Below are 14,186 nucleotides of genomic sequence, written 5' to 3' on the forward strand. Positions count from 1 at the left end.
AATCCTAAAATTTATATGGAACCAGAAAAGACCTCGAATAGCCAAAGGGATATTGAAAAAGAAAGCCAAAGTTGGTGGCATCACAATTCCAGACTTCAAGCTCTATTACAAAGCTGTCATCATCAAGACAGCATGGTACTGGCACAAAAACAGACACATAGATCAATGGAACAGAATAGAAAACCCAGAAATAGACCCTCAACTCTATGGTCAACTAATTTTTGACAAAGCAGGAAGGAATGTCCAATGGAAAAAAAGACAGCCTCTTCAACAAATGGTGCTGGGAAAATTAGACAGCCACATGTAGAAAAATTAAATTGGACTATTTCCTTACACCATACACGAAAATAAACTCAAAATGGATGAAGGGCCTCAGTGTGAGAAAGGAATCCATCAAAATCCTTTAGGAGAACACAGGCAGTAACCTCTTTGACCTCAGCTGCAGCAACTTCTTCCTGGGAACACCGCCAAAGACAACAGAAGCAAGGGCAAAAATGAACTATTGGGATTTCATTAAGATCAAAAGCTTTTGCACAGCAAAGGAAACAGTTAACAAAACCAAAAGACAACTGACAGAATGGGAGAAGATATTTGCAAACAACATATCAGATAAAGGGCTAGTATCCAAAATCCATAAAGAGCTTAGCAAACTCAACAACCAAAGAACAAATAATCCAATCAAGAAATGGGCAGAGGACATGAACAGACATTTCTGCAAAGAAGACATCCAGGTCGCCAACAGACACATGAAAAAGTGCTCCACATCACTCGACATCAGGGAAATACAAATCAAAACCACAATGAGATATCACCTCACACCAGTCAGAATGGCTAAAATTAACAAGTCAAGAAATGACAGATGCTGGCGAGGATGCAGAGGGAGAGGAACCCTCCTACACTGTTGGTAGGAATGCAAGCTGGTGCAACCACTCTGGAAAACCGTGTGGAGGTTCCTCAAAAAACTGAAAATAGAGCTACCCTATGACCCAGCAATTGCACTACTGGGTATATATCCTAAGGATACAAACGTGGTGCTCCGAAGGGGCATGTGTACCCAAATGTTTATAGCAGCAATGTCCACAATAGCCAAACTATGGAAAGAACCTAGATGTCCATCAACAGATGAATGGATAAAGAAGATGTGGTATATATACACAATGGAATACTATGCAGCCATCAAAAGAAATGAAATCTTGCCATTTGCGATGATGTGGATGGAACTAGAGCATATCGTGCTTAGAAAAATAAGTCAATTGGAGAAAGACAACTATCATATGATCTCCCTTATATGAAGAAGTGGAGATGCAATGTGATGGGTTGGGGGGTAGAAAAAGAAAAAATGAAAGAAGCTGGGATTGGGAGGGAGCCAAGCCATAAAAGACTCAATCTGAAAACACAGACTGAGGGTTGCTGGGCGGGAGGGAGTCAGGAGAGGGTGGTGGGGATATGGACATTGGGGAGGGTATGTGCTATGATGAGTGCTGTGAAATGTGTAAACCTGGTGATTCACAGACCTGTACCCCTGGGGATAAAAATACATTATAGGTTTATTAAAAAACAAAAAGAAAAACAAAAACAAAAAAACACGGTGGAATGAAACCATCGTATAGGCTTTTCTGTAACATGTTATCTCTCAGAGCACATCAAATCATTGTAGGTCCACCAAGTCACAAGCTGTGTCCTTATATGTCTTTACAGTACTCTATAAAGGAGGTCGTCTGCCACAGTGACCTTTCAAGACTAGTGGAAATTCCCGTGATTCAATTCTCTTGCCATTTCAGCAATGCTGCAAGGAACAAACACTTTAAGTGCTCTAACAGTCCTTTTTAGTTGCTTGATCTGCCAGAGGGTAGAATCACAGATTGGGTGGAAGGCCTCTGATGCCTCCTGGCCCAGGTAGCTGGCTTTTCAGAGTTCCACCCAGGACATCTCTAATGAGCTGCTGCAATAGTTCAGCTACTCCATCACCCCGGACAAGCAGCAGGGGCATTAGGCCACCATCAACATCCAGTGCTGGTCTGGGGTGAGAATGGTTCCAGATTCACATCCAGTCGCAGGACCCAGAGATGATCAGGGCAAGGCCAGAATCCAGACTAGACACAACTGGTTGCCCTGGGACCTGCCAAGGAAGGTGGTTTCCCCCAAACCTTTCTCCCCAATTCAGGAACAGACCAAGCCTCATCAGCATGGGGGCAATGCCATGCAGCCCATGCTGTGGACAGTTCTTAACATGGAACTGGGAAAAGAACTGAAAAGTAGGGACAGTTATCCCAACATAGATTATCTTGAGCAGTGTTAGAGATTCTAAGCCTCTCTTTTTCTCCTATCTACAGTAGGGATGTTTACTGATCACTCAAAGGCACACAGCTCTTAATATAGGCTATAAAGAGAAATGCTGTCATTGCTCAGCTAACAGAACATGTTGAAGTCATCAGTGTTTTATCATTTCATTCCTACAACCAATTATACTTTTAAGCCTAGAACTCTTTTCTGCGTGGGCACTCAAGTCCCTTCTCTGGCACAAGTTCCTTAAAGGGATGGGAGTATGTAGTCTGAGCTCCAGACCCTGATCTTCCTGGTGATTCATGGTGTTGAAGTTGACCAAGTTGTCCCCCCGCTTTGTCTATCTGACAGGAAAAGGGAATCCTCCCCATCCCTGGATGAGATTTGCACAATGCTCACACTCAAAGAAGGCACAACGGAGAATTTTGTACACTCCCTGGTACTATCCTTCCCAGACAGAAGCATCTTGAGCATCGCCATTTTCCACATCTACCAGTGGTTCAACCTCATTCCAGCATGTCCTGGGCCAGCAGTTAAATACGTGAGTGACCATCCCAGGCACAGCACAGGGGGAGCCTCCCATCTACTAGTTGTATGTCTTGAGAATGTCACTGCACTTCTCTGAACTTCCCTTTCTTCTTCTGAAAAGTGGGGGTGGTAAGAGAGTGAACCTCGTAGGGTGACTCTAGGAAATCATGGAGGAAACATGGCATAGGCTTATTTGGTGCCTGTCTCTGTAGAAAGGGCTACTGGGCATGCTGGGCATCTTCATGGTTAATGTTTCTCACTCCAGGAACATACTCTCAAACTCAATCCTCACAGGCCTGTGGCCCTTCAGGTTTCTGAAAAAGAAATGGAAAGCAGGCAGTTTTCCTATTTACAAAGGACGTCTGAGATTCAATCTAGCTGGCCTGGTTGTTGTGCTTTATGTGCCCAGATTAGGGGGGATACTGGGAGCAGGCAGAGCAGCCCAAGAGCCACTCTGTGCTTGGAAAGTCTTGGTTGGGATTATTTCATTCAATAATATATATTAAGCAAAGAGGAATGCAGGCATTTTCTAGTAACTAAGATGCCTGAATGGATAAAGTCAAGACAATGCCTAGGTCTCAGTTCTAGTCAGAGGGTCAGATAGGAACTCTACACATCATAAGCACACATGTCTAGTTTGTTAGATGGAACATCTTCATGGCCTATGCCAGGGATGAAAGGATCCGCCTATATTTGGGTATGAGGATGGACTATAAGGTCAAGTAAAAACATGATAGGTCTTTGGGTCCAGAAGGAGGGCATGCTGCCTCCACAGAGCAGGAGAGAGACTACAGGGGTTGTTGCTGGGGAGGGACTTTCAGAACCATGGATCTTACAGATCACTTTATTTCCATAGAAGGGCTTAATTGGGAAGCTTCCTGTGAAGAAGAAAATGAATCAGAGAAAACTCTGGAAAGGGTGCCAAACTCTCTGGGAAGCAGAGCACAGTCTGGGCTGAGTTGGTGCCTAAAACACCCATCTCTTTTATGGCCCATTCTTGCTCTGCCTGCCTCTTTCCATATACACCTCTGTTGACCACCACAAGTGGGGCCAAGAGCAGAAGGTATAGTGAGCAGACTACTCAAAATCTCCCTCCAACATAAGCCCTGATACTGGTCTGCGTGGAGGATGGAGTAGACTAGATGCATGGACATGAAAACGAGAGTATAAGTGGAAAAACAGACTCATACAGGTTTTCTGGATGACTAGGCTTCCCATGGCAAGTATAGCCCAGAGGGGTTGGAAGTGGGTGGGGTCATTCTGTGGGACCCACAGAGAAAGAGTGGTTCTGAGGGAAAAGCCAGGCCTCTGATTCTGCTCCACATATGAGTCTCCCCAGCACCCTGTACCCCATCTTGGGTCCCTGGCCTGACCAGACACTGCAGTACATCTGGCCATCCCTGCACTGTGCCATTTCAAGGTAAAGGGGGCCAACATGCTTCTGAAGTGGTTTGACTGGGACCTGAATAACCATGCTCCCATTCTCCTGATGCAGCAGGAACTTCTGGACCTCACTGAGGCAGACGCACAGGATAAGGAGTTTTGCAAACTGGGCAGCCAATCTGGAATGGGGGTTCATGGGTTGGGTGTTCCTTCAAAGGCCATGGGATCTGTTCTGGTTTTGGAAAGGCACATGGAAAGTCAGTGACGTGGATGAACCTTTCCCTTTCTCCTGACCCAGTGCCAGTTTCAGGGCTCCTTCTAGTGGCAGAGTCAGCAAAAGGGTCTCCCTTGGAGCTAGAGCCAACCCTGGCTCTGTATTAACCAACACCTCCAGTGTCAGAGCCTGCCTCCCTTCAAGAAGTGGAACAGGACTCCCATTTTGTGTATGGGACTGGGCCCTGAGCCACAAGCAGCCTGACCATCTGCTTGCCTAGTAATTTTCAGTCCAGCTCTCCAAATAGACACCAAGCCTCCTCCAGTGTCAGAGCCTGCCTCCCTTCCAGAACTGGAACAGGGCTCCCATTTTCTGTATGGGTACTGGGCCCTGAGCTGAAAATAGCCTGACTATCTGCTTGCCTATTAATTTTCAGTCCAGCTCTCCAAATAGACACCGAGCCCACTCCAGCCCCAGAGGCTTCCTGCCACCCCAAGAACCAGCTGATGGAGGAGAAGCCTGACTTCCTGGACTTCCCTTCCCAGCTCGTGGCAGAGCATCTGACATACTTGGATGTGGTGAGCAGCTGTACTCTCAGGGCGGGGCAACGGCAGAGGCAGGATTTTCTGTTCTCAGCTGCACTATACCTACCTTTCCATGATGTGAACTCCTGTGATATGGGACCAGATATCAGCTGCACCCCTTACCAACCATGGAAACCCATCAGGGTACTTAGACCTAAGCTTTCACTTTCTAGCTGCGGACCGTAGAGATAGACACTGATAAGGACTGATGCAGAGTTACTATGTAGATGAAATGAGCCAGAACAGATGGACAAATGGGTAGGCTCTGGTTCCTTTTAGGGTGGAGGAGGGCAGCTCCCTGTGTGCAGCCAAGTCCATGGGTCACCTACACATCTGCCTTGGAGGCTGAGCACCCTCAACATGTATTAGGCATGTGCTGTGTACTTAAGGACAAGGTAGAGAGACAAACCCGTGGTTTCAGTGAACATGTGAGAATGTGCATGTGAAAGGAAAGAAGGACCAGAGGGATGAAAATTTGGAGGAGAAGATGCCCCCTTGGGGGCACCACCTCAAATGGCCACCTGGAGCTGGGATGATCAACGTGCACATGCCCTCCTTCTTTCCCTTGCCTCTACTTACTCCTGGGTCATCCTGTACTGGATTCCCAGAGAGAAAAAGAATGAAATGAAATCCAGGGTCTCTAGCCAGGCTCAGGCCACATTCTCAGCTTCCTGAGCTCCAGCTCCGACCTGTGATCTCTATCTAGGACATAAGTCTTGTATGTGAGAACATGTGTTTGGGTAAACAAACCTCACACTGTTTTCTAGGAGGTGTTCAAGAAGATGCTGCCCCATCAGTGCCTGGTTCCATTTGGTCCAAGTAGAATAAGCCTGGCAATGAGCACCTGGCACCATAGTCCAGGCCACCATTACCCAATTCAACAGTGTGCTCAACTGTGTCATCACCACCTGCCTTGGCAACGCATGCATGACCACTGGGGGCAGGTCCATGGTAGTGTAGCACTGGATCAAGGTGGCCAAGGTATGCTATGGGAGGCCCAGCTGATTTGCTCTCCTGAGCATCAGGAACTGTTCTTCTGTCTTTATCACTTCTCAGAGTTGAAGTCCCTCATCTAAGACCTAGGGACAGTGTGGCTTCTGGGCTCTTCTTCCAAGGGCATGCTGACCTTAACTTTGATGGTCCAGTGTTGGGATGCTTAGTTCATATCTGGCTCCTACTTTTGAGTGAGGCTCCATACCCTATGATTTTCAAAAATCAGGCCCTGGAAGTGATTAGAAGTCTGATGTTCTGGGAGGGCTAGGGGAAAGGAAATTGAGGGGAAGGTACCAAGGGTCCTAGGACCCTCTACATGGGAAGCTGTGGCAGGCCAGGAGGCTGAAGCATTTTCAGAGGAGGGTCCCTGTGGGCCCCAGAGAGCAGGGACTCATCCCTACCCTACCCCTCATGAAACAGGGTGTCATCCCCTACCTTGGCATTTTCCTCACTGACCTGATGATGCTGGATACTGCAGTGGAGAACTATCTGGAGGTGGGTGAGCCTGAGGATTGTGGAGGAGGGACCAAAGTCTTGAGGTTCGGGAGCAGAGAGCCCCTGTACTGAGCCCTGACCTCTCTGTACTTGGCAAACCTCCCCTCTTGACAGTCTCACAGCCGCCCCCGTGAGCTGGGATCTCTGGCTCATCTCAGTGATGAGTGAAGGGAGGCTGCACTTAGGACATTTGTTCCGATGCCCAAGACTGGGGAAGCAGCAGAGCTTCCTGAAGGCAAAGGTTCATGAGTTCTGCCTGAATGAACACCTCCCTCTGTGGTTGCCTGTGGAGGAAGAGTGAAGTCAGGACCCTGCACATCAGCAACACTTCATAGTCCAGAAGCCCATTCCTGCCTGAGGCTGCCAAACCTTCTATCATCAGAGAGGGTTGTGTTGCAGGGTCCCAACCTGTAACCATTTCAACTGTTCCACACCCTCCTTTCTCTGGATCCCAAGGCCTATCCTGGACCCCAATCCCATTATCTTTGTATGAACAGACCCTTCATGTGCAGCATAAGAAGTGGTAGATGTAAGGTACTAGTACTAACCAGGCAGCTCTCTATAATGGACTTTGCTTGTCTGCTTTCCAAGGGAATGAGAACAACTGCCAGGAAAAGAATAAGGTGAGCATAATGACACTTTTTGAAGGAAAGGGGAGAGGAGTGGGTATCAGAGATGTCCCTGGGAAGAACATTTCTCAGCTCCATCCCCTCCCTCTCTCATTCACTGGAATAGGTTGATAAGAAACAAGTGGAAACCCCTTCTAGTTAGTAAGTAGGGAGAGAGGAAAGGCATCAAGGAGATCTTCCTAGAGGGTGGGATATTTCTGCTTGCCTCTGAGAACAGCCTGGGACCAGATGAATTTGCAGGCAGGAGGGTGGCCATGTGTGCCAAAACCCAGGACAGGTCCCCCATCCCACTTCTCAACTCTCACCAGGCCCTGCAGCTTCCTCACCCAGGCTCAGTATGCATTCTGTGCTTCTCTCTTGGCCCAGGGATACTAAGTTATGATGGAGATCGTGCTTCTCCAGGTGGCTGCAGATAATTGCATCCCAGAACCCAAGGATTAATTTAGGCACTCATTCCAGTCTGTAGTTCAGTGGGGTTCAGTGGGGACGAGAGGTGAGGCCCATCAAGAGCTGGGTGAGGGTCAGTGTGGACTCTCTGTTGGCCCTTCCAGAGATCTTTCTTCTATATCTCTCTGGGCAGCCTCAGGCAGTTCCCCGGGTGCCAGACTCCAGCTGTGGCAAAACACATGGAGAGACTCCTGAATTGGTGCTGCTGGTCAACTCACAGGTGTCCCTCTGTCCTTGGCTACATCCTGTCCTGCCAGACAGAACCCCATCCTAGCTGGCCAGCAGAACTCAAGAACAAGTAGAACTGGCCACAGTCACCCTCATGAGCCCATGTCTAGTGGCAGTGCAAGGATTCCTCTTCAGAATCTGGGGTACTTGTGGTGCATATACCCCATCTACTCAGCAACCCTTCCTCCCTCCTAGTTACTTATTTATAATGGGGGGGGGACAATATTTAATAGTTTTAAATAGTTAAGTAACATATTTGAATATGATTATATTAAAGCTCTTTTTTCTCCTCTTATAGCCAAGGAGTGTGATTTGTTCTTTTACTTCCTACAGTAATATAAAAGATGTAGACTCTCCTATTCATTCCTGAACTAAGAAATCATACAGAGTCATCAACTATTCTACCTGGGAAGAAGGAGAAGCGCCATCTTTCATCACTAGCTACTGTGGCATCCCCAAATCCTCTTAACTCATAGGAAAGGTTCATTTCAGTATAATGGTTTTGGGAAAACAGCAGAGACAGCCCCACCGAACTCCTGAGATTGAGATGTTGCAGGTACTTTCACAGGGATAGCAACAACCATTGAACTTGCAAGTCTTTGAGAATTACACTCCCCAGTCCTTCCCAGGAGAAGGGCTGCCTTTCTCCACTCTAAAAGAAGGAAGACTATATCCTGCTTCCTTTGTCAGCATGGTGTTTTTGAGTTGTGTTTGTTTGGACCCAGTATTTGGAGCTTATGGTTTTCTAGTTTAGTCTCTGGATTTGCATCAGCACTAAGTGGGGAAAAATAGATAAAGAGATCAAAACCTGTATGTAAAAAAGACAAAGCCAGAGGAAGACAATTTGTAAAGGGACGAAGGGCAGGCAGGACTTTCCATCCTCAGCCTCCCTCTAGGCTCTCCAGGTTCACCCCTTTACCAAGATCAGAATCCTCCTGGGATCCTTGTCCATAACCTCTGGATTTTTTTCCTGCTTGCTTTGTATGTGGGGAAAAGATGTGAGATGTACATTTAAGGTCACAGCTAGGCCTGATTCCATTAACATCTATGCTGGCTTATGAGCTAAGAGTTCCAGCATTCCTGCATTTCCTTATGCAGTTCTTTGGAAGTCAGCATTGCCCTCCAGGCCCCAGATTCTTGGTCAGATCCATGGTAGCCACTGTTCCCTGGCTGGGACTTGATGGAGCAGGAATTGGTTCTCTCTTGCCGAGATAATGGTCCACATCCTTGACCAGAGAAACCCCACACTCTCCAAGGTGACTTTTATGTCCATGTTGTTCTGAAGTCCATGGTCTCATTCACTAGTTTACATGCTCAGTCTCAGCTTACACACTTACACTGACTCGTCTGAAATTGCTAACTTTGCTTTAAACCCCTAGATCTTAGAGCCATGCAATTGTTCTGCTCTTTTCCACAATCTTGTGCTTAGGTTGTCATAGGGTTCGTGAACCTTCCTTGTCAGGAGAATGATGAATGAAATGATGAATGAGAGGGGAGGATTCTGGGGCTTCCATCAGGGGAATACCACCAAACTGATGACCATAGTAATCAAATGGCAATAAATACATTCTTATCAATAATTACTTTGAATGTTTTATTTATTTATATTTGATTTTTTTTGAATGTTTTATTTTGAATGTTGTTAGTCACCATACAGAACATCATTAGTTTTTGATGTAGTGTTCCAAGATTTATTGTTTATGTATAACACCCATTGCCCCATGCAATATATGCCCTCCTTAACAACCACACCTGGCTCACCCATCCCCCTCACCCCCTCTAAAACCCTCAGTTAATTTCTCAGAGTACACAGTCTCTCGTGGTTCATCTCCCTCTCTGATTCACCCCTTCACTTTTCCTATCCTTTTCCTTATCTATCTATCTATCATCTATCTATCTATCTATCTATCTATGTATTTATTTATTATTTATTTATGTATTAACATATAATGTATTATTTGTTTCAGGGGTATGGTTTTGTGATTCATCAGTCTTACACAATATACAGTGCTCACCATAACACATACCTCCCCAGTGTCCATCACCCAGCCACCCCATCCCCCCTACCACCTCTCTGCTCTACTAACCAGTTTGTTTCCCGAGATTAAGAGTCTCTTTTCTTTGTCTCCCTCTCTGGTTTCATCTTGAGCTTTTTCTCTCTTCCCCTATGATTGGCTGCCTTGTTTCTCAAATTCCACATATCAGTGAGATCATATGATAATTGTCTTTCTCTGGTTGACTTATTTTGCTTAGCATAATACCCTCTAGTTCCATCCACATCGTTGGAAATGGCAAGATCTCATTTTTTATGGCTGCATAATATTACATGATATATACACCACATCTTCTTTATCCAATCATCTCTTGATGAACATCTGTGCTCTTTCCATAGTTTAGCTGTTGTGGACATTGCTGCTATAAACATTGGGGTGCAAGTGCCCCTTCAGATGACTACATTTATTTCTTTAGTGAAAATACCTAGTGGTGCAATTGCTGGTTGATAAGGTAGCTTTATTTTCAACATTTTGAGGAGCCTCCCTATTGTTTTCCAGAGTGGCTGCACCAATTTGCATTCCCACCAACAGTGTAGGAGGGTTCCCCTTTCTCTGCATCCTTGCCAACATCTGTCATTTCCTGATTTGTTAAGGCTTGAGGTGGTATCTTTGAGGTTTTGATTTGTATTTCTCTCAGGCTGAGTGATATTGAGCACTTTTTTTTCCCTAAGATTTTATTTATTTATTTTGACAGAGAGAAATCACAAGTAGATGAAGAGGCAGGCAGAGAGAGAGAAAGGGAAGCGGGCTCCCTGCTGAGCAAAGAGCCCGATGCGGGACTCAATCCCAGGACCCTGAGATCATGACCTAAGCCGAAGGCAGCGGCTTAACCCACTGCGCCACCCAGGTGCCCGATATTGAGCACTTTTTCATGTGTCTGTAGGCCATTTGGATATCTTCTTTCCAGAAATGTCTGCTCATGTCCCTGCACATTTCTTGATTGGATTATTAGCTTTTCAGGTGTTGGGTTTGAGAAGTTCTTTATAGATTTTGGATATTAGCCCTTTATCTGATGTCATTGGTAAATACCTTCTCCCATTCTGTCAGTTGTCTTTTGATTTTGTTGACTGTTAACTTTGCTGTGCAAAAGCTTTTTATCTTGATGAAGTCCCCATAGTTCATTTATACCTTTGTTTCCCTCACCTTTGGTGATGTATCTAGGAAGAAGTTGCTGTGGCCAAGGTCAAAAAGGTTGCTGCCTGTATTCTCCTCTAGGATTTTGGTGGATTTCTGTCTCACATTGAGGTCTCTCATCCATTTTGGATTTATTTTTATGTATGGTGTAAGGAAATGGCCCAGTTTCATTCTTCTGCATGTAGCGGCTGTTCAATTTTCCCAACACCATTTGTTGAAGAGGGTGTCATTTTTCTGAAAGGATATTCTTTCCTGCTTTGTGTAAGATTAATTGACCATAAGGGTCAAGGGTCCATTTATGGGATCTCCATTCTGTTCCATTGATCAATGTGTCTGTTTTTGTGTCAGTACCATACTGTCTTAATGATTACAGCTTTGTGTAATAGAGCTTGAAGTCTGGAATTGTGATGCCCCCAGCTTTGGTTTTCTTTTTCAACATTCCTCTGGCTATTCAGGGTTTTTTCTGGTTCCATTCAAATTTTAGGATTATATGGTCCATTACGGTGAAAACAGTTGATGGTATTTTGATAGAGATTGCGTTGAATGTGTATATTGCTCTAGGTAACGTAGACCTTTTAACAACATTTGTTTTTCCATACCATGAGCATAGAACATTTTCCATTTCTATGTCTTCCTCAACTTCTTTCATGAGTATTCTATAGTTTTCTGAGTACATATCCTTTGTCTCCTTGGTTAGATTTATTCCTAGGTATGTTATGGTTTTGGGTGCAATTGTAAATGGGATGGACTCCCTAATTTCTCTTTCTTCTGTCTCATTGTTGGTACAGAAATGGAAATGATTTCTGTGCATTTATTTTTATCCTGCCACTTTACTGAGTTTGTGTATGAGTTCTACCAGTTTGGGATGGAGTCTTTTGGGTTTTCCACATAAAGTATCATATCATCTGCAAGGAGTGAGGGTTTGACTTCTTTGCTGATTTAGATGGCTTTTATTTCTTTTTTTTTTAAGATTTTATTTATTCATTTGACAGAGATCACAGTTAGGCAGAGAGGCAGGCAGAGAGAGAGGGGGAAGCAGGCTCCCCGCCGAGCAGAGAGACCGATGCGGGGCTTGATCCCAGGAAGCTGAGATCATGACCTGAGCCAAAGGCAGAGGCCCAACCCCCTGAGCCACCCAGGTGCCCTCTTTTATTTCCTTTTGTTGTCTGATTGCTGGGGCTAGGATTTCTCATACTGTGTTGAACAGCAGTAGTGATAGTGGACATCCCTGCCATGTTCCTAATCTTAGTGGAAAAATCTCTGTTTTTCCCCATTGAGAATTATTTGCTGTGAGTTTTTCATAGATGGTTTTTATGATATTGAGGTATGTGCCCTCTGTCCCTGTACTATGAAGAGTTTTAATCAAGAAAGGATGCTGTGATTTTTCAAATGCTTTTTCTGCATCTATTGAGAGTATCATATGGTTCTTGTCCCTTCCTTTATTAATGTAGTGTATCACATTGAATGATATGTGAATGTTGAACCAAACTTGCAGCCCAGGAACAAATCCCACTTGGTCGTGGTGAACAATCACTTTAGTGTATTGTTGGATCCTATTGGTTAGTATTTTGGTGAGAATTTTTGCATCCATGCTCATCAGGGATATTCATCTGTAATTCTTCTTTCTGGTGGGGTCTTTGTCTGGTTTGGGGATCAAGGTAATGCTGGCCTCTGGAAGTTTTCCTTCCATTTCTGTTTTTTGAAACAGCTTCAGTAGATAGGTATTATTCCTTCTTTAAATATTTGGTAGCATTCCCCTGGGAAGCCATCTGGCCCTGGACTCTTGTTTTTTTGGGAGATTTTTATTACTGCTTCAATTTCCTTGCTGTTTAGGTCTGTTCAGATTGTCCATTTCTTCCTGTTTCAGTCTTGGTAATTTGTAACTATGCAGGAATGCATCCATTTCTTCCAGATTACTTAATTTGTTGGTATAAAGTTGCTCATATGCTCTAACAATTTTATTTCCTTGGTATTAATTGTGATGTCTCCTCTTTCATTGGTGATTTTATTAATTTGGGTTCTCTCTCTCTCTCTCTCTCTCTGGATCAGTCTGGCCAGAGGTTTATCATTCTTATTAATTTTTTTTTCAAAGAACTAGCTTCTAAGTATCATTGATCTGTTCTATGGTTCTTCTGGTTTCTATTTCATTGATTTCTGCTCGAATCTTTATTATTTCTTTTCTCCTCTTGGTTTAGGCTTTATTTACTGCTCTTTCCCCAGGTCATTTAGGTGTACGGTTACCTTGTGCATTAGGGATTTTTCTAATTTTTTGAGAGAGACTTTTATTACCATGTACTTTCATATCCCAGAAATTGTGAGCTAAAGTGTTTTCATTCTCATTAGTTTCTGTGGGGTTTTTTTTAGTTCTTCTTTAATTTCCTAGTTAACCCATTCATTCTTTTGTAGGATATACTTTCTAGCTCTTTATTTTCACTCCCTCTCTTATCCTGATGATTCTGAAATTGGTTATTTTCAATGAATCATTCAGGTCTCTAAGCCTTTCTTTATGGGCTCTGAGTTGTCTTTCTCTCCCTTCTTCCTTTCTCTCTGTCAGCCTGTTCTTTAGATCACTTATTCTCTCTTCTGCCTCACTGGCCCTAGATGTTAGAGCACACAATTTAGACTGCATCTCAGCAGCATTTTTAAGTTCGGCCTAATTATATCTCATTTATGCCTTTAGAGATTCTCTACTGTGATTTGTGGGTATTTTCAAGCCCAGCTACTAACTTTATAATTGCTATCCTGAATTACATCTCTGACATCTTCCTTATAGCCATATCAATTAGCTCTGTGGCAGAGAACATTGTCTCTGGTTCTCTTTTGTTGTTAATTCCTCCTTCTAGTTATTTTTCCCAGAGAAGGATGGGTGAGCAAGTGAGCAAAGCCCAAAAGATCCCTCATGACCCTAGCACAATACAACCTAGACAAATACAAAACATTCAGAAACCACTACAGAAAAGCAAACCAAACCAAACCAAAATAAAAAGGGGGAGGGGGGTGGAAGGGAGACTGTAATCTCACAGGTTGGACAAAGTAGGGTGATTCACTTTTTTCTGATTGAATTTTGGTCTGTGTGTTAGAAGACACTACATTCCAAAATTGCAAAGAAAGCAAAACTTATATTTATAAATAAAATTGGATTGAGTGAAAAAAAGGACTAAAATAAAGCATATATCCATAAAACATGGATGTTAAAAATTAGAAGTTAAAAAGC

General features: G+C 44.1%; 1 protein-coding gene across 1 annotated transcript in view; it reads left to right on the plus strand.

Annotated features, from left to right (window-relative positions):
• LOC131808362 (lysine-specific histone demethylase 1A-like) overlaps window positions 1-8,462 on the plus strand; it is a 53,369-nt gene extending 44,907 nt beyond the window's left edge. The window contains exon 5 of the mRNA XM_059134349.1: window positions 4,845-8,462. Within this exon, the coding sequence (XP_058990332.1) occupies window positions 4,845-5,178 (334 nt within the window). The 3' untranslated portion in view covers window positions 5,179-8,462. The remainder of the gene's footprint in view (window positions 1-4,844) is intronic.
• The last annotated feature ends 5,724 nt before the right edge of the window (window positions 8,463-14,186 follow it).

The sequence above is a fragment of the Mustela lutreola genome, chromosome 9 (assembly GCF_030435805.1).
Source record: "Mustela lutreola isolate mMusLut2 chromosome 9, mMusLut2.pri, whole genome shotgun sequence".
In the NCBI taxonomy this organism is placed as follows: domain Eukaryota; kingdom Metazoa; phylum Chordata; class Mammalia; order Carnivora; family Mustelidae; genus Mustela; species Mustela lutreola.